The 20,010-nt window shown below is 47.4% G+C and overlaps 1 protein-coding gene and 1 long non-coding RNA gene across 3 annotated transcripts; one reads left to right on the forward strand and one right to left on the reverse strand.

Annotated features, from left to right (window-relative positions):
- The first annotated feature begins 1,588 nt into the window (after positions 1-1,588).
- ptger1b (prostaglandin E receptor 1b (subtype EP1)) lies at positions 1,589-8,463 on the forward strand. 2 transcript variants are annotated; one of them, XM_056288049.1, is made up of 3 exons: positions 1,589-1,863; positions 3,523-4,430; positions 6,881-8,463. In XM_056288049.1, the coding sequence occupies exons 2-3, from the start codon at positions 3,570-3,572 to the stop codon at positions 7,127-7,129; spliced, it is 1,110 nt and encodes a 369-aa protein (XP_056144024.1). In that variant the 5' UTR covers positions 1,589-1,863; positions 3,523-3,569; the 3' UTR covers positions 7,130-8,463. The 2 variants fall into 2 exon arrangements, with proteins under 2 accessions (XP_056144024.1, XP_056144025.1); XM_056288050.1 differs by lacking the exon at positions 1,589-1,863 and having other exon boundaries at positions 3,391-4,430.
- Positions 8,464-15,737: 7,274 nt separating this feature from the next.
- Positions 15,738-19,966, reverse strand: LOC130118993 (uncharacterized). The gene is made up of 4 exons (XR_008810811.1): positions 19,857-19,966; positions 18,140-18,233; positions 17,339-17,496; positions 15,738-17,129 (listed from the first exon to the last, which is right to left on the reverse strand). It is a non-coding gene; the product is annotated as an uncharacterized LOC130118993 (long non-coding RNA).
- Positions 19,967-20,010: the final 44 nt, after the last annotated feature.

Here is a 20,010-nt window from a genome sequence, read left to right on the forward strand (position 1 = left end):
ATTTGAATGGGAGCTCTTATAAGGCAGGCTGGCCTGCTGCCGTCTCCTCCTCACCGGCCTTCAACTCAGTGGATCCATCCGCTATGCCCTCTCTCCTCCCCGCGTCTGTCCCATTCATTACCGCCGAGCTCCACGACCCACCCGGACGAGGCGCTGGTTTTAGCAGAACTCCTGGATTTAAACAGAGCCGGAGGGCGAGGACTGGTTGGATTGAGTCACTGCTGCAGCTACGGCTGCCTGTCTTGCTGGTCTGTGATAGTGAACATTATGCCCGCTGACTCCTTGTCAGGTTTACACACTGACATATTCACATGCATGCATGTGCACACACACATAAAAACACACACATCATACACATGCATGCACACACACACACACCAATTCCACATTTTAACTCTTGCTCACTCGGTTTGTCAGTGTTCATTTATGCTGGTTATACATGAATAAGTCAGAACAGTGTGCATTTGGACTTTCTTTGTAACCAGTTCCTCATCCAACCTGACCTGTGAAAAGCAAGCCCTGTCTTGATCATGGGGATCTGAGGCCCGACAAAGACGTTTTTCATCCAGAACCCACGTGTGACTCAGACAACCCCTCACTAAACCTGCAGTATAGCTTGACTATGTGGATTCAATCTGCCATTAAATCAGCCTGATGTCACCTCAGATGGAGTTCTGGGTGTGGTGGCACGAAGATTCCCTTCTTATTTTGCACAAACGTACATGGACCTTGAAATGACGTAGGGGTAGCCTGGATTAAATCCAGCGCACGTTAATCCAGGTGCACGCCGGGCCGTGAGGTGCACGCGCTGAGTTAGGGCGCACAAACAGTTTGCGGAAATCACGCGTTTTGTTATTGCATTCAGTCAGTCAGTCTTTATCTAAACAGCGCATTTGCCCCTTCATTGACACGTGGTGCAACGTGGGCCTTTTATTAGTCTCATTTCTATCTTCGTATCCCTCGCAGCGATACACTTGCCTTCATGGCAACACAACTATCTATTTGCGGTAACCGCCAAAACTAAACATCAACCGACAGAGGTTTGTGGATGAGAGCCCTCGGTCGGTTTGTAGCGATGTCAACTGACCACAGGACCACTCGGGCTGCATGCGGGGCCAGATGAAACGGTAGGGGACGTCTTCAGCGGACATAGCACGAAGTCGACTGTGAAATAAAGGTTGGGGGGGGGGGGGAGTTTGGTACCGTTTTCCACCTCGATGCACCTCACGCCCTCTCGAACCGCCCCACGAAACGGCAGGTCCGACAGAGCTGCTTTACATGTTTACAAGTTGCAGAGGCGGTTATCAAACACAGGGCCCTTGTTTCGCCCGTCGGGGTTGGACAACCACAGACTTTCAATATGCACACGCCTTTACTCGTCTCTCCAACCTGGTCTGCGCCAATGAGGCTCCCGACAAGCGCGCGCGCGCACACACACAGAGACACACACACACACACAGACACACGCACACACACACACACAGAGACACACAGCTGCAGCGCGGTGCGGTGAGCGGAGCGGCCGCAGTCAGTAAGAGCAGTTGTGCAATAGGAGGGCGCTTGTTCCCCGAGCAATTATTACCGCGAGCAAGACTGGAGAGTCTGCACAGTCCGCGTGCGAGACGAGAGAACGAGACGCCCTCGTTGCGAAGAATTTCTTCTTCTCTTTGGAGTAATACTTTTTTTTTCTTTTTTTTTTTTCTTAAAACAAACTTCAGCGAAAGCTTGACGCGTGAAATGACATTTCTGTAGTGGCTTTTTATCCGCCCTCCTGTGGTTCTGAATTTCTTCATTATGAGTAAAGCCGCAAGACCGAAGAAGCGCCACGGTCTCCACGGTCTCGCTCTGTGCCCAGGTTGCCAGGTAAGGAAGCGGCGTTGACGGGACGTCGCGACTCTTGCCTCGTTTCGCTGTCGGACGTTTTCTTTTCAGCCCCCCCACCCCCGCGTGCGGAGGAGCTTTTCCCCGCGTGAAGGTGAATCCGGAGGACGGTTGTCAGGGAAACTAAAACCAATTTACGGCTAATTGTTACGAGGGGAAGAATATCAACCGTTTCGCAGTTCGGGCCCCCAACTCCCCCCGTTTAATACGTTTCCTCTGTTGGCGGGATGATTTGTGATATTCAACTTTTCTTGTTTTCTTTTTTTAACTTTTTTCTTTTTTAACTTCGCCTGTTTGTCAAACACGTTCTCGTAGGGTCTCCGGAATCGCGCTTAACCTCCGTTTAAACAATAAAAAAAATAAAAAAATAAAAATAAAGAAGTCGAAACAGTTTTATATCATGGAAATCCCGGGACGAACCGGTAAGGCCGAGTAAGTCAGACTTACGAGCTTCATGCGTCGCCGAATAGTAAAACCGAATCGCAACCAAACCCGTTTAAGCCGAATCCAATCGCGCGGTCCGCGTACGACGAGCTGACGCCGCAATCAAGTTAACTTCTCGCGTTTAAACAGCTCGGTCGGGCCAGATTTTGTTCTTAGTGTTGAAACAACCCTTTCTTTTATTACTTTGCAAAAAAAAACAAACCCCAAAACCACCCCCTTCCAAAAACATTAAGATCTAGTAAAATTTGCACAAACAGCAAAACGACATCTGTACTTGCATTTTCCCCCCTATTAAAGCTATTTAATTAAAATATTGTTACATTGTAACACTGCACTCCAAGTGTTTAAACTTGTTTTTTTTACAGTTGTTGAATTGCGGTAACTTTGGATTGAGCAAGAAAAGGGAAGAAATGACGAATATTGTGTTTTAAACTTCTTTTTTTTCCCCTACGCAACATTATTAAGGTGCTTAGGGGACTCTCAAGAAACGGGAAAGGGGGGGAAAAAGAGCATGTGAGGAGAACTGGATTTACACGCGCGCGCGCGCGCACGCACGCGCACGCGCGGGGCACAAGCAGAAGTGTAATGAAGGAATAGGGCATTTTCTTAACCGACCCAGCGAGGACTTGTTTAATACCCATTGATGCCGCGATACCAATGCATGATCCTTACAACCCAGTATTTCTATTTCATACAAATGATACAACACATATTCCAAATGACTCGTCTGTTTAGCCTTGCTGAGTTTTTTTTGGCCTGAGCCACACAGGTTTGAGCCATCTATAAAAGGGACTGTGATGGTTTGTGTAAATACTTACTGCTGCGGGGGGAGAAAACTAGAATATGGACTCGGTAAATGAGTCCTTTTGCAAGGAATGTTGGCAGCTGTTTTCAGTGTCAGCAGGAATTGTCATAACACGTTCAGACCTCCCGCATCGTAATGCATGAAGGGAAAACTATGAGACCCTTTGCACCGAAATCTCCAGGGTGTTGAGAGGAAGCTGAAAAGTAATTCAGTTTCAGTTGAAATCTCTGCATCCTGACGCACTCAACCTATCTAAACACTTTCCCTGCAGAGCATATGAAGCTATATCCTGTAACACTGATTTCATTAAAAAAAAAAAATTTTTTTTTTAAAAAGAAAGAACGAAAAAGAAAACGTGTAATCAGTGCTCTGTACTCCGTTTCGTCCCACAGCATCATCTCACACCGAGGAACCATGTGAGGCCAGGAGCCCAGCAGTGATGCTGGCAATGCAGCACTTCAACTCTTCGGGCATCGTGGCCCCCACGCCCCTATCAAACCACACTGGAGGGGAGGGGATTTTGGTCGAGGCCGCGGCCTGGAAGCCCAACAGAACCGGACCTCCGCCCAGCAGCCCCATGGCGGCAGGCCTCTCCATGACCTTGGGTATTCTCTCCAATGTTGTGGCACTCATCATTCTAGCCAAGGCTTACAACCGCTTCCGTCGGCGCTCCAAGGCCACTTTCCTGCTCTTCGCCAGTTCCCTGGTAGTAACCGACTTGGCCGGACACGTGATCGCGGGGACGCTGGTTCTGAGGCTGTACTCAGCAGGTGCAGACCCTGCCTCCAATTCTCTAAGTGACCCTGACGTCCCCTGCCTTTTCCTCGGCGGCAGCATGGTGTTTTTCGGCCTGTGTCCACTCTTCCTGGGTTGTGCCATGGCTGCTGAGCGCTGCCTGGGGGTCACCAGGCCCCTGCTCCACGCTCAGTTAGTGACCACAGCACGGACCAAGATGGCGCTCGCCCTCATCTGGCTGCTTGCTTTATGTGTGGCCCTTCTACCCTTCTTCAGTCTGGGGGCCTACACTTACCAGTACCCAGGGACCTGGTGCTTCATCAGGGTTTTGGGTGACATCAAGGAGACTGACCTTGCCTTTGTGATATTGTTCTCTGGACTGGGTCTGACCTCTCTTGCTGTGGCCCTGGTGTGTAACACCATCAGCGGGATCACGCTAGTGAGAGCCAGACTTCGAAAGAAGAGCTGCTCCAACCGTCGCCTGGCTAAATCCCATGACATAGAAATGGTAGCCCAGCTGGTTGGCATCATGGTCACATCCTGTATCTGCTGGAGCCCCATGTTGGTGAGTTTCGGGGGAGGTCAGATAATAAACAAGTAGCGATGCATAGAGTATGAGAAGAGTTACAGGAAATTGCACCATAAGCATCCAATACGTTTGTAGAACAGAAAAGCGTGGAAGAGATGCGCTCCTCCTGTCTTACATCCACACCAGTGAACTTCTCCCCGTGTTTCTCGAAGGGGGCACTGGAACGTTAGATGTAGCACGAAATGATTTTCCATTTTTTTCTATAGCTGACTGTTCAGACTGTTATTAGTTATGTATATGATAAGTTGCCTCCATGTAGTAGATTTTCTGACTCTCTTAAAGTACTTTTACAATTAGTCTCTGGGGATAAAAAGCAATATAATCAACATATTTTCACTATCGCTATTGCAAAAACACACAAAATCAGAACCCCAACATAAATGCTTTCCAAACCCACCAAGGTACGAACTCTCCACCTTAGTACTTGTAAAACAGCGGGGCATCCGGGTAGCGTCGTGGTCTACTCCGCTGCCTACCAGCATGGGGATTCCGGTTCGAATCCCCCTGTGGCCTCCGGCTCGGTCGGGCGTCCCTAGAGGCACAATTAGCCAATTATTCAAAGTATGCAAGCTGTTTTGGGACGCTGCCACACTTTGACGCCTTCAAATCTGGGTGCAAAAAGGGGTTAAAATGCCTTGCACAATGGCAAAGGGATTGCGTTACTCGTCCATCTTCCCCCAGCCCAGATTTCCCAAGTCAGGCTGGAACTGAAACTGACAGGCTAATAGCTACAAGCCCCCTTTGTTAAACCCTTGACTACCGCTACAACACACGGCTGACTTTACACAAATCAGTAGTTATGAGGGAAACCCTCCATCACGTAGGACACGTGCACTCTGGGGCATCACTAGATTGTTTTTCCTCTACTTTATATTGGTGAACTTCCCCTGAGACTCGAGATATGATGCGCGAAGTGGGCCAGCTCAATGGACGGTACTTTACTGCGCGCCATCACGGATGCTGCTAACGTTACCGTGTTTCGCCAAAGAAAGGGAAAATCTGGAGGCCCTTTTGTATATAAATGTCAAGTATGTTGAGAGAGCGCTGAGTACTGAGTTGAGTCATTGCGCGTTAAAGCGGGACGAACTGTGTGTAGCCTTGACAAAGACACGCCACCACTTAAGTGCCTTGAGTTTACCCCCACAGATATGAGTTGATATAATCATGACAGAGTTGAATCGGTTCATCCTACTTGGATTATTGAGAGAACGCAACGAGACAAATCATGATGGATTGCTGCGAATCGACTTGAGTTCCTCTCATTTCCATTACCCTTTCACCCAGATGGGAAGGCCAAGTTGGCAAACCAGACACTTTCCATTTCAACAAATTGGAGGAGAGAAAAAAGCCCAGAACAACAAAAACCTCATCGGTGATGATACGTATGTGCAAACACGAGAAACTAGAGGAGATATTGAATAAGCTCCGCCATCATTTAGGGAGCCTCGAACATTGTATCATAGCGTGGGGGATGAAAAGGTTTGTTTGATAACAGTTTAGTGGGCTGTTGAAAAATATTTTTTCATAACTCCCACCAACAAATAAGGAGCTGGGCGTGGCGGCCTATTCCGTTGCCTACCAACACGGGGATCGCCGGTTCGAATCCCCGTGTTACCTCCGGCTTGGTCGGGCGTCCCTACAGACACAATCGGCCGTGTCTGCAGGTGGGAAGGTGGATATGGGTGCCTTGGTCGCTGCACTAGCGCCTCTTCTGGTCGGTCGGGGGGGGGGACTGGGGGGAATAGCGTGATCCTCCCACGCGCTACGTCCCCCTGGCGAAACTTCTCACTGTCAGGTGAAAAGAAGCGGCTGGCGACTCCACATGTACCGGAGGAGGCATGCGGTAGTCTGCAGCCCTCCCCGGATCGGCAGAGGGGGTGGGGCAGCGACCGGGACGGCTCGGGAGAGTGGGGTAATTGGCCGGGTATGATTGGGGAGAAGGAGGAAAAAGAAAGAAGGAGGGGGGGGAAAGGGGGGGATAAATTAGGGGCTATTTTTCTTTTTATTTGGTGTTTTTTTTCTTGTACCCAATGGTAAGCCACAGTATATTTCTCTTTTTAAGTTATGTAATTCATTCAACTGGGTATAAATGACGGGCAGACGCTTGACTCAAATGCCGCCTTGTAGTAAATAGGACAACTTGAAACTTTGCAGTCTTTTATATTTGTTAGGACTACAACGCATTCCCTGGACTCCCCAGGGCATCATTTGCCTATAAGATGTGTTGAAAACCGGATTATTGAAAATAAACCGAAACGTAAATTGAATCACAAGACGCTAATATGTCACTAGTCGACACGATGAGCCCGGATCCCCGTCCTGATGCTGATTTATTAGCCGGTCTCTACGTGACGACGCGGAGGAACACAGGGGGGGTGAGCTTGGATTTAAAACCAAACACGCTTTCTTCTCTGTTCGCTTCTCAGATCTTTGCGCTGATGTCGGTGACACGGTCGTCCAGCGGCTCCATGAACATGAGGATGGCCGTGAGGCTGGCGACGTGGAACCAGATCCTGGATCCGTGGGTCTACATCCTACTGCGGCGCGCCATCCTCAGGAAGATCTACCACATCACCAAGCGGCGGGCGAGCTTAAAAGGGAGCGCCTTCCGCTCCTTCCGCTGGGACGTCAGCTCCTTTCAGAACTCGGAGAAAAGCGTCGTCCAGCGGATTTAAGGCGCGCGGGGGGGGGGGGCGATACGGAGGAGGGCGTGGGACGCGTCACCTGTCACTTTAAAGGGATACTGTTTTCCCTGCCGGCCCGGTTTATGGGTTCAACCAAGTGAACTGGGCGGCCTGTCACTTGGACCAGAAAGCACTACTGAACGGTTGCTTGTATGAAAAGAGGGGGTTTTATTTAGGGGGGGGGTGCTGCCTGTGAACATTGTGCGAATATTAGTGTTTAAGATCTGCATCCCCAGAGTAAACGTCTCTTCTAGATGGTCATAGTAAACACCTTTCTCAAGTATAACTGAGGTATGAAGCAGTCTTCCGCCATACCCGAGGAGGAGATCACGACTCGTTATGCTCGCTGCATAACGCACAACTGTTAATACTGCACATATGCATACGATACGCCTCGTGGAGATATAGGACACGCGCGTTCCGGGTGGCGCGGCGGTCTATTCCGTTGCCTGCGAGCACGGGGATCGGCGGTTCGAATCCCCGTTGTTACCTCCGCCATCCCTGCGGACACAATCGGCCGCGTCTGCGAGTGGGAAGTCGGACGTGGGTATATGGCCTGGTCGCTGCACTAGCGCCTCCTCTGGTCGGCCGGGGGGGAATAGCGAGATCCTCCCACGCGCTGCTCCCCCCCCCCCCCCGGCGAAACTCCTCACTGTCAGGTGAAAAGAAGCGGCTGGTGACTCCACGTGTATCGGAGGAGGCATGTGGTAGTCTGCAGCCCTCCGCGGATGGATCGGCAGAGGGGGGTGGAGCAGCGACCGGGACGGCTCGGAAAATAGGGCAGTTGGCCAAGTATACCGTTGGGGAGGGTGCAGGACACGTGTGCATTCCTTCCCTGCGCGCGCGGTCTTCCACGGGGGCAGACAGATGTAAATCAAACTGTTTGTGTGTTGGCCAGAAATAATGCGTGCCTCTCTCTCGCGCCAGAAACACGCGGGGCAAGTGTATCCACATGGTCTCAAAGCGAAACATCTCAGCTTCGGGGCGAGCGGGTGCTGATTTCAGCGCTTCCGGCGGTCACGTTTTTTGACCTTTGCGCGCGAGACGTGATCTTCCTCTCTTCCTCGGTCGCGGTGTGTAAAAGTCCGCGACGGCGCGTAAATACTGAGAGTAAAGGCCACGCTTTTACCTCAGCTTGAAGATGTGAAAAACGCAGTGTTCAGATGCAGTGCTGTCGGCACGAATGTGAATTTGTGATTGTACTTTTTGTGAACGTGTGTATTTATTTTCCTCAATTTTTTTTTCCCTGGAGGCTGAAATGAAGCTATATTGTCGCAAAAGCTATTGAATGTAATATTGCTGAATAAACGGACCATGCGATTGCCCATGAAACGTTAAGTGGCCCTTTTTTTCTTCCCCCAAATCATTCTGAGTTCGAACTTGTGATGAACATTGTTGATACACCATCTCCAATTTAGCTTCATGCAGGAAGTTAATTGGTCGGTAAAACCTTCATGCCCCCTCACAGAACATAAATGGCCTCAGCAGCTATGGGTCGCTCTTTGCTGTTTCGATTCAATCAGCTGCGATTAGTTTGATAAAAACGAATTACTGTTCATCCTTAGTGGGATGGATGGATGGCTGGCTGGCTGGCTGGCTGGCACGGTGGCCCAGTGGTTAGCCCTGTTGCCTCACAGCAAGAAGGTCCTGGGTTCGAACCCCAGGCCATCCCAGGTCCTTCCTGTGTGGAGTTTGCATGCTCTCCCCGTGTCTGTGTGGGTTTCCTCCGGGTGCTCAAGTTTCCTCCCACCATCAAAAAGACATGCATGATAGGGTTAATACTCCTGTCTGTGCCCCTGAGCAAGGCAGTGGAAAGAAGAACTGGAGTTGGTCCCCGGGCGCTGCAGCTGCCCACTGCTCCTATACAATAGGATGGGTTACATGCAGAGAACACATTTCATTGTAAGAATACAATGATAAATAAAGTGGCTTTCTTTCTTCGAGATGGATGGATAGATATCTATAGATAGATAGATAGATAGATAGATGGAGAGATAGATGGACAGAGCCTCACACACATACAGTTAACACGTGTACACATACTGTACATAAAACATGAGATGCATAGAACAATATAACATACATAAGAGGACAGGGAGACAACAACACATTAACAGAAGAGTTTGGAGGTTCGGTGGGTTTAGAACTTCAGAAGGAACAGAGTTCCTTTTAAAGCGGCCCGTCTCCAGATGAGGGACCTGTACCTGTGACCAGATGGAAGTAATATGAAGAATGGGTTAAGGGGGCGAGTGGGATCCTGAGTTATGGTTAGTGCTCTGTGCGTCATGGCTTCGCTACTGAGGTCTGATTGTAGTCTTATTCTGAATCTTGACACCGCCTGTGGTTTTTTGAGAGGCTTATTGTGCCACTTTTTAAAAAACGGTTCGAGGAAGTGCACCTATATTGTGTAAATTCCTCATCAGTTCCCATCCTTGCTTTTCATCTTGGAGACGAAATAGATAATAATGCACACAGTCTGATATAGAGGTCTTTATCTAAATGAGATGACATCCGCTGATGAGCCGACGAGCAGGACACTTGTTACTGACCGTGAAGGCAAATTTCACCATGGGCTGGGGGTCTTTGCAGATGACTTGCCACAGTGGGTCCTCCGGATCTGACAATTTCCAATACAGTGGAGCCATACTGACATCTAGTGTATTTCTTATGAGCCCAGCACCTTTTGAGCAGAGGCCTTTGCTGGAGCTTAGCTTCTGGCAGCTGGGACGGCTGTAGGGAGAGATGTTCCCCTTTAGCCTTGATTCCAAACTCTATTTCACGGCGAGTCCGCAATGGAGGAGGTTGTATGTCCCGGCAAACCTGGCCCAGGCATTCAGTTGGTAGGTTCATTTTTGAAACTGAAATGGAAAATAAAAATATCTTCTTTCTAGGTGGTGTTGACCTGATCCTCGAGGTACCAAAGTAGTCATCAGGTACTTCTCAGACCAATGCACGTTCTAGAAAGCCCTGGAACAGCATTTTGGTGATCAGTCGGAAGAATCTTGTTTGTCAAAAAAGATAAAATAGATTCCGCCATTTGTCACTTTTGTTCAATAAATTTGATTCAGTGCTATCACTCAGCTAATCATTTCTCACTTCATCCATATATGTTCATAGTTATTATGCCTCAGCTCTGTTATGCTAGTTATGATTATCCATCCATCCATTTTCTGACCCGCTTATCCTGCTCTCAGGGTTGCGGGGATGCTGGAGCCTATTTCCAGCAGTCACTGGGCGGCAGGCGGAGAGACACCCTGGACAGGCCGCCAGGCCATCACAGGGTCGACACACACACATTCATACCTAGGGACAATTTAGTACGGCCGATTCACCTGACCTACATGTCTTTGGACTGTGGGAGGAAACTGGAGCCCCCGGAGGAAACCCACGCAGACATGCAAACTCCACACAGAGGACGACCCGGGATGACCCACCAAGGTTGGACTACCCCGGGGCTCGAACCCAGGACCTTCTTGCTGTGAGGCAACCGCGCTAACCACTGTGCCCCCATGCCGCCCTAGTTGTGATTATGTCTTGGTATTTTTCATTCAATGTGTAATCAGTCCATTCATATCAGATACTCAGGTGCCACTAAGTTCGGCTGTTACAGCTATACTTCTTATTCTTAATGTCGGTGTGTTGTTATATTGCCATGTATTCATTGTGTAAGGGTCATTACCAAACTGCATGTTGTAATGTTAGCTTAGCAAACATCGCTGTGATTGTCTTTAGTTTTGGCAGATCGCCTAATTTGATACTGGATGTCAGGTTGAAGTGTTTCCTGAAGAATGGAGCTATTATGTTGTGCATTCTTTCTCCCAGGGGCTAGATGTTAATAAATCTATGTGCATCATTCAATTTTAGCCAGGTGACTCTGTCCCTCTTTAACAAGTATATTAGTAGTATTTTAGTAATATAGCATATCAGTATTATATTTTAGCTCAAAAGTATAATAGCATTAGGATATTAGTATAATTCATTAGTATAATTATCATTATAAGTAGAATATATTGATATATTTGTATAATTTTTTACATTTTATTTGCCAAATTTTATGCATTAAGTACTGTCACAGCCACTCCCGCACCCTCCCAGGACTCACCCTCTTTGTCCCACTCTCTCTGATTGTCTCCCTTATCTTGGCCACTACCCCTGCCCTAGTTTCTCTCCCCTGTTTGTGTGTGCTTCAGGATTGGCGACAGGTGAGCGGCAGGCAGAGCAGAGGTCCACTACCTGCATCTCATCTACTGCAATCAACCCTACTCCTTAAAGACCCAGCCTTAATAATAATAATAATAATAATAATACATTTTATTTGTGACCACCTTTCAGAGCACTCAAGGACACCTTACACAACACAGTAAAAAACAAGCAGCACTGTATCAGACAGCATAAAATCAAAACAAAGCAGAGTAGACAATAAAATTTAATGCAATAGATAAGTATAAAATCATCATCTGCACAAAACTCAATGAAGCGTGGATCAAACTGAATATGCCAGTTTGAAAACCACGTCTGGTGGGAGAGAGGTCCATAGGCGAGGGGCAGAATGACTGAAGGCTCTAGTTCCCATGGTAGTCAAGCAGGCCGATGGTGTAATTGAGTTGGAGAGCAGAAGAGGATTTGACAGTGCGGGAGGGCATGTGGATATGAAGGAGTTCAGAAATATATGAAGGAGCTAGGTTATTAAGGGCCTTAAAGGTGAAAAGCAGGATCTTGAAGTCAATACGGTATTTAACAGGGAGCCAATGGAGTTGTTGAAGGACAGGAGTGATATGATCTATGGAAGGAGTCCTGGTAATGATACGGACAGCAGAATTGTAGGCCAGTTGAAGTTTATGAAGACACTTGAGGGGAGGACCAAAAAGGATAGAATTGCAGTAGTCAATATGGGATGTAACCAGGGTGTGAATGAGTGTGGTGGTGCTGTTAGGTGTAAGTGACAAGCAAAGATGATTAATATTGCGTAGGTGAAGTATGCAGACCGAGTAACATTGTTGATGTGAGCTTCAAAAGATAACGTGCTGTCCAAGATGACACTGACTCTTAACCTGAGGCGGTGGAGGAACTATAGAATTGTCAATAGTTAGACAAAAACTATCAGGTTTAGCCAAAGTAGATTTAGTACCTACTAGGAGCACCTCGGTTTTATCACTATTAAGTTTGAGGAAGTGGTATGAAAACCAGGATTTAATTTCTAGTAAGTAGTCAGAAGGGAAGTGGGGGGAAGAGTGGAGGTAGGCTTGGTGGATAGATAAAGCTGGGTGTCATCTGCGTAGCATCTCATCTCATCTCATCTCATCTTCAGCTGCTTTTCCGGGGTCGGGCCGCGGTAGCAGCAAGCTAAGTAGGGCACTCCAGGCGTCCCTCTCCCCAGCAACACCCTCCAGTTCCTCCTGGGGGATCCCAAGGCATTCCCAGGTCAGATTGGACATGTAGTCCCTCCAGTGAGTTCTAGTTGGCCGTGCCCGGTAAACCGCCAAAGGAAGGCGCCCAGGAGGCATCCTAATCAGATGCCCGAACCATCTTAACTGGCTCCTTTTGATGCGAAGGAGCAGTGGCTCTACTCCAATCTCTCTCCAGATGTCCGAGCTCCTCGCCTTATCTCTAAGGCTAAGCCCAGACACCCTACGGAGGAAACTCATTTCAGCTGCTTGTATCCGCGATCTCACCCTTTCGGTCACTACCCAAAGCTCATGACCATAGGTGAGGATTGGAACGAAGATTGACTGGTAAATTGGGAGCTTTGCCTTCCGGCTCAGCTCCTTCTTCACCACAACGGTCCGGTACAACGTCTGCATTACTGCTGATGCTGCACCAATCCGCCTGTCAATCTCCCGCTCCATCCTACCCTCACTCGTGAACAAGACCCCGTGATACTTGAACTCTTTCACTTGAGGCAACAACTCATCCCCAACCCAGAGGGAGCAATCCACCATTTTCCGGTAGAGAACCATGGCCTCAGACTTGGAGGTGCTGACTCATCCCAGCCATTTCACACTCAGCTGCAAACCGCCCCAGTGCGGGCTGGAGGTCGCGTTCTGATGAAGCCAACAAAACTACATCATCTGCGAAGAACAAAGATGCAATTCTGAGGTTCCCAAAACAGACACACTCCTCACCTTGGCTGCGCTTTGAGATCCTGTCCATGAATATCACACATAGAATTGGAGACAAGGGACAACCTTGGCGGAGTCCAACACCCACCGAAAATGTGTTTGACTTTGTGCCAAGAATGCGGACACAGCTCTCACTTTGGTTATACAAGGACCATCTGAGTAGCAGATGGTCTGAGCTATGTTTATCTGTTGTCTTGTTTCACCCTGTTTATTGTAAAGTGACTTTGAGTGTTAGAAAAGCTCTATATAAGATTTATTTATTGTTATTATTATTAATATACTCGTTCCTAATCTTGTCCTCCGTCACTCTCAACAAACATCTTAGCATCTTCAACTCTGCCAGCTCCACCTCCTGTCTTGTCCTCAGTGCCACAGTCTACATATCATACGACATAGCTGGTCTCACTTCCAACTTGTAAACCTTCCCTCAACTCTTGCTGGTACCCTTCTGTCGCAAATCACCCCTGACACTCTTCTCCACCCTGCCTGCACTGTCTTCTTCACCTCTCTTCTGCACTCCCCGTTACTTTGGACAGCTGACCCCAAGTATTTAAATTCATATCAGGAACACTTGCATATGCCTTCATCACCTCTACTCCTTGCATTCCCGCCATTCCGCTGTCCTCCCTCTCGTTCACGCATATATATTCTGTCTTACTCCTACTCGCGTTCATTCCTCTTCTCTCAAGTGCATACCTCTACCTCATTGTGGTGGTGGATGCTTCGGACACGGGCATCGGAGCCGTCCTCTCCCAGCGGTTGGGGGAGGACCAGAGTCCACCCGTGCACCTTCCTCTCCCGGCGTTTCAGCCCAGTGAAGAGGAATTATGACTTCAGCAACAGGGAGTTGCTGGCGGTCCATGCCGCCCTGGAGGATGGAGACACTGGTTGGAGGGAGCGAAGCAGCCGTTCATTGTGTGGTCAGACCACAAGAATCTGATCTATATGCGAATGGCATGAGGCTTAACCCCCAGCAGGCGCGCTGGGCTCTCTTTTTTCAGCCAGTTCGACTTCACCCTCACCTACCGCCCAGGTTCCAAGAACGTCAGGGCAGACACCCTCTCCCGCCTGTTTCCAGAGGGGTCCCCTGATGCACCAGACACCCCTGACACCATTCTTCCCACAGCCCGGGTGGTGGGTGTCATCACCTGGGCTATCGAATCAGTGGTGAGAAGAGCTCAGCGCGCCTAGACCGACCCAGGCAACGGACCCTGGCATCGCGTGTTTGTGCCGTCCACCATCCAGTCCCAGGTGCTTGAGTAGGGCCACTCCAGCTGCTTTGCCTGTCATCCTGGCATCCACCGGACAGTGGCTTTCATCCGCAGGCACTTCTGGTGACCCACTATGGAGGGGGACACAAAAGAGTTCGTGGCTACCTGTGCCTGCAGTAAGGCTACCCATTGCCCGCCAGCGCCTGCTCTCAACCTTGGCCACGCATTGCCTTGGACTTCGTGACTGGCCTCCCTGTGTCCGAATGTAATGATACTATCTTGACCATTGTTGACTGGTTCTCTAAAGCTGTCCATTTTGTCCCCCTTCCCAAGCTCCCCTCTGTGGCTGAGACGGTGGACCGCCTCATCTCCCATGTTATCCGTTTCCGTGGGCTCCCTCAGGACATTGTCGCCGACCGTGGTCCCAAATTCACTTCTAAGGTGTGGCAGGCCTACTGTAAGGGGATTAGAGCCACAGTCAGTCTCTCCTCCGGATACAACCCCCAGACCAATGGGCAGGCGGAGCGGGCCAACCAAGCCCTGGAGGCGGCCTTGCATTGCATGCCCACCAGCAACCCCGCCTCCTGGAGCAAGCACCTACCCTGGGTGGAGTATTCCCTGAACACCATGGAGAGTTCTGCTAGCGGTTTGTCCCCCTTTGAGTTTTCTCTCGGTTACCAACCCCCTCTGTTTCCCTGTCAGGAGTTGGAGGTGGCGGTCCCATCCACCAGGGTCCAACCAAGGTCCCCCGCCTCCCAGGGTCCTCGACGGTGGTGATTTGGTCTGGGACGTCAACCAACTGCTTGCCGTTCGCCGCCAGGGTTACGTGCTGGACTGGGTTGGTTATGGGCCCGAGAACCGCAGCTGGGTGCCCTGATCCTACCTGGCTGACCCCGCACTCCTGGAGGAGTTCTATTGGGCCCACTGCGATGCTGTCGGATGGTCGCCCGGTGTGTCTCCCGTGGGGGGGGTCTTGTTGTGGTTTCACCGCCCCGACCCCGAGCTGCCTCATCCAAGCCACTTTGGTAGCCAGGCGCACGCACATCATCACAACACCCCCCACCTTAGATTCCCATTATTTTGCGGCAGTTTGTTTATTATTTTTTTTCCCCTGCATTAAAATTGCCTTCGGGTTTCTCAGTACTCATTTGCTGCAATTATACAGCTGTGCCTGCGGGCATATCGAGCCTGAACACCATTTAAATCAATGTGTGTAATACATTAGAGTGCTAGGAATTAAACTCTATACTACTTTCTTGCAGTTTGGGGTCATGCTGCAGGCATGCTAAAAATCAAAAGAAAGGTTGTGGATTGGTATTGTGAACAAAATGGATTGGTTGTGGGTTGGTATTGTGCAAAAAATTAAGTCAAAAAGATGTACTGTGAAACAAATCATTTAATGCAGTAATAAATTGGCATTGCCTGTAGCTGTATCTTACATTAAAACAATTGAATGTTGAATTAATCTCTAACTTTTTTACAATAAGTGTGCATCTTGTAAAAAAAACAAAACAAAACTATTACCTCATGTCACTGCTGCTGTACCTGCACATAAACGTATGACTAATAAAAACCTTGAAATGTATCTTTGACTCTACATACTGGAAAATGTAGATAATTATTTCATGGATCCTTTATCAAAGCATTGACAAGTTATTTTCTAGGGACATTTACAAAGGTTTGTTAATGCTGCACACACAATCACCATGTCATCTAAGAGGTCTACCTGTGTGAGTGGAATAACAGTTGTCAGAATTTTGAAATTCTTCCATCTACCCATTACTCTTTCAATGTGTAGTCTCACATTAGCCAAACACCTTGATGTTTCCACTTCTTGAGCAGAGAGCTGCTTTTTACCTTTGGTAAAGTGAGGGATTCTAAGGTTGGCACCGCGTACGGCAAGCTCATCTCTGATGGTAAAACCACGATCTGTTAGTATCTCATCGTTTACTTCTAGAAGGTCATAAAATCCAGACTCGGCTGTAAGTTGTTTATCAGAAACATGCCCACCCCAACCTGCAGACAGAAAAGTAATGGCTCCTGCAGGTGACATGCCAACCAAATACTTAACTGTGTTGTGGCTCTTATAATTTGAATATGTTTGGGCTCTGGAGGTTAGATTCGTGGGTCTGTTAATAAAAATTTCAGTGCAGTCAACAATGCATCTGCAACGCGTGTATTTAGCTTTAAAACATTCTGGCATATTCTTTAATATTGCATGCTTGCTTGGCCACTTGATGAGAGGTTTCAAAACCTGAGCGATAACAGGGAGCCAACTTCTCATAATTTTAGAGATGTCCCATTCGGTAACATTAAATCTGAGAGCAATATCCTTGTTGCTGGGACCTAATCGGAGTTTCATCAGGATAGCCAATAGATGGTCCTCCAGGGTCAGAGAGCAATGCACAACCTCTACACTGTCTTTAACTGTTTGGAACAACCACTCAAAAATGACACTGGTCAGACCTGTGAAAAACAGAATCTGTGCTGCTTCACATTTGATGGAGCTAAAGGAAAACTGTGTGTTCCTGAGTGTTGCTTTTAGTTGTTCATTCTCAGCTTTAAGTTTGTTGATGTTCACACACAGGTTGTCACATTCGGTAGAGAGTTGGATGTACTTCTGTTTGAGGTCATCATGGAGAGCCTTCGGGACCGTGGCTTCTGAAAAAGAGATTAAATATAAAGATAAATAGAAATTTCACAGTCCTATTTTTCATATCTGGGAAACGGCTACACTCTGGGTGATCATTCAGACTGTGCCAAACAGAATCATGGCTAAATACTTTTTCACAGCAAATATATAAACAGGACAACCTGATTAATCCTGGTAGTGACTGTCCTACAATAATTAAGATGTTAGAAGTTCTTACTAGTGCAAGGACCAGCACCAGGCTCAATTCCCCAATCATTTGGGGAGAGGGAAGTGCGTGTGGATTCCGATGCAGCCTCATCAACAACTTCTGTGGACTGATGTCTATTGCCTGGCCATCTGTGGGGGGTTTCATCCCTTCTTCTTTTTCTCGTATATCTAATACACGCAGAAGAGAGCAAGCAGTTAGTACAAAACAGTTAATTTACTCAGTTGACCACAGATTTATCACATCCTTAATTCAAGTCAGTGGAAATCACATAGCACGCCTCAAAGGGCTTAATGAGATAATGTAGACATAACAGAAACTATCTGGCCTAACAGATAATCCTGACAAAAATCTACTACTACTACTTTTGGCTGCTCCCGTTAGGGGTCGCCACAGCGGATCATCCGTTTCCATTTCTTCCCGTCTTCTGCATCTTCCTCTGTCACACCAGCCAGCTGCATGTCTTCCCTCACCACATCGATAAAGCTCCTCTTTGGCCTTCCTCTTTTCCTCTTCCCTGGCAGCTCCATATTCAGCATCCTTCTCCCAATATACCCAGTATCTCTCCTCCACACATGTTCAAGCCATCTCAATCTTGCCTCTCTTGCTTTGTCTCCAAACCGTCCAACCGCCCTCTAATATAACCATTCCTAATCCTGTCCTCCTTCATCACTCCCAGAGAAAATCTTAGCATCTTCAACTCTGCCTGACAAAAATCTAGCTACATTAAATTACTCACCATTTCTTCTCTGCATGTCGAGTCATGCTGGGTGATCAGAGAACAACAAATCACAAGGAAGTGACCATGTTTACCTCTCATGTTTTGCATCGCCTTTGCTGGACTGGGTTAAGTAGGAGAAGACAGACGGGACAAAGTCAGGACTGTCGAAGTCCTCAGATGCCTCTCCTGTACAAATAGTGTATTCCAGTGACTTACAGTAACATTAACACACCAAAACAGGTCATTGGCCTACCATTACAACATTAACGGTTACTAGCAACACAACTTTAGCAAAATTGAACCAAGGCACGTTAGCTTCTAAGCTAGTCCAACCCAAACTTGAACATAATTATTCTGTTGCTTGCAAATATTGTTAGTTATATATGCAAAGTACTCAGTAATTACGTTATTAGTGTGAATGCTGGGTATTCACACTATTGCTTTGCAGTTCTTTGTTTATTTTTCTTCCGCCCATTTTTTGACACTTTGTAGCTCCTTCATACTTTTAGCTACTGAAACCATTCAACTATCAAAATGTTCGACTCATTAAGGACAATATTGCTCCTCTTTCAGATTTTTCATACCTTTTGAACTTTTTGAAATATTCAACTTTTTTCAGCCATTCTTTGAATGGGAGTCAATGGGGGACTTTTGCAACCTTTCCACCTCTTTTACTCCTTCATACTTTTAGCCACTGAAACCATTCAGGTATCAAAATGTTCATCTCTTTAAGCCCATTAAGGCTCACATTTCGGTTTTGGAATCTTTTATACTTTTAGACACATTAATCTTTTTCTACTTTTCCAAAACAATGGAAGTCTATGGGGAAAGGTTGAAACCCTCATCACATTTGAACTGTATCTCTTCCTTAATTTTTTGAGCTAGAAACCCCATTTAAAGCTTAAACACTTCAGGACATTCAGCTCTTTCAGAATCCTATTCAGATTTAAAAAATATTTCATAGTTTCTGAACAAGTCAGCTCTAAAGTTTAGCAATTCTGCCATACACTTTGCCTGTTAGAATGTTCAGTCCTATTGTGACATCACATATAAATTTGAAACTCAACTGCCAGCCTAATTAGCACTATTGCTTTGCAGTTCTTTATTAGTGGCACCACTTCCACTTTTTCATACTTTAAACTACAGAAACCATTCAACAATCAAACTATTTATGTATTTAGCAAATTATGGCAAATTTTCCAGTTTTTTATACCTTTAAAACTTTTAAAATATTCAGCCATTTCACATTTCAGTTTCCAGGTATTTCAGGTAGGCTAGTGACTTTCTGACTTTTCCTATTAATCCATTTTCAGCAATGCTTTCGCGATTTCTTTCAGCAGCTCAGCATTCGCACGCTTTTTCTGTGGAAAAGCATTGTTCTAGTTTAACGTTTGTTGTTCTAAGTTAAAACGAGCGATGTAACGTTATGACTGATCAGCCTGTTAGCCTAACGTTACCTGTTATGAAGTGATCACTGCAAATGCGGGCATTTTTAATTAGTTTCTCGCTCCAATCGCTTCTTCCGATTGCTTGCAACCAAAGACGTCTCCGGTTAGCCTTAAAAGGGGTGCGAGTTGACGGAATTCGGTAAAACTTGAGCGTTTTGTTTTGTTTGTCAAAACGATTCTGGCAACCGACTGCACAACACGACATGATAATGCAGCCGACATGCGCAGTAGAACCTGCGTGCCGCTAGAGGACGTCGACGGACGGCGCATTCCATTCGGGTTGGTGGTCACCATTATTTAGCTCGCACTGACTGTAAAGTCCTTCGGGGGCTTGAATCCTGCGAGAAGGAGAAAAACGTACCAATTTATGCTCCAAATGTCGGCTAGCAGACGGATGTCTCTCGACCATTTTGACGTCATGAGAGACACTTTTTGTGTCTCCCAGGGCTGTCGTGTACACGACACACTTTCTTAGCAGACTAGCCGACATTCGGAGCATAAATTTGGGAGTAAGG

Source organism: Lampris incognitus, chromosome 10 (assembly GCF_029633865.1).
Source record: "Lampris incognitus isolate fLamInc1 chromosome 10, fLamInc1.hap2, whole genome shotgun sequence".
NCBI lineage: Eukaryota > Metazoa > Chordata > Actinopteri > Lampriformes > Lampridae > Lampris > Lampris incognitus.

Excerpts from the sequence above, each read along its gene's own strand:
- ptger1b (XM_056288049.1), top strand. The coding sequence starts at position 3,570 with ATGCTGGCAATGCAGCACTTCAACTCTTCGGGCATCGTGGCCCCCACG. Across the intron at positions 4,431-6,880 it reads TCTGCTGGAGCCCCATGTTG|ATCTTTGCGCTGATGTCGGT; the intron begins GTGAGTTTCGGG and ends TTCGCTTCTCAG.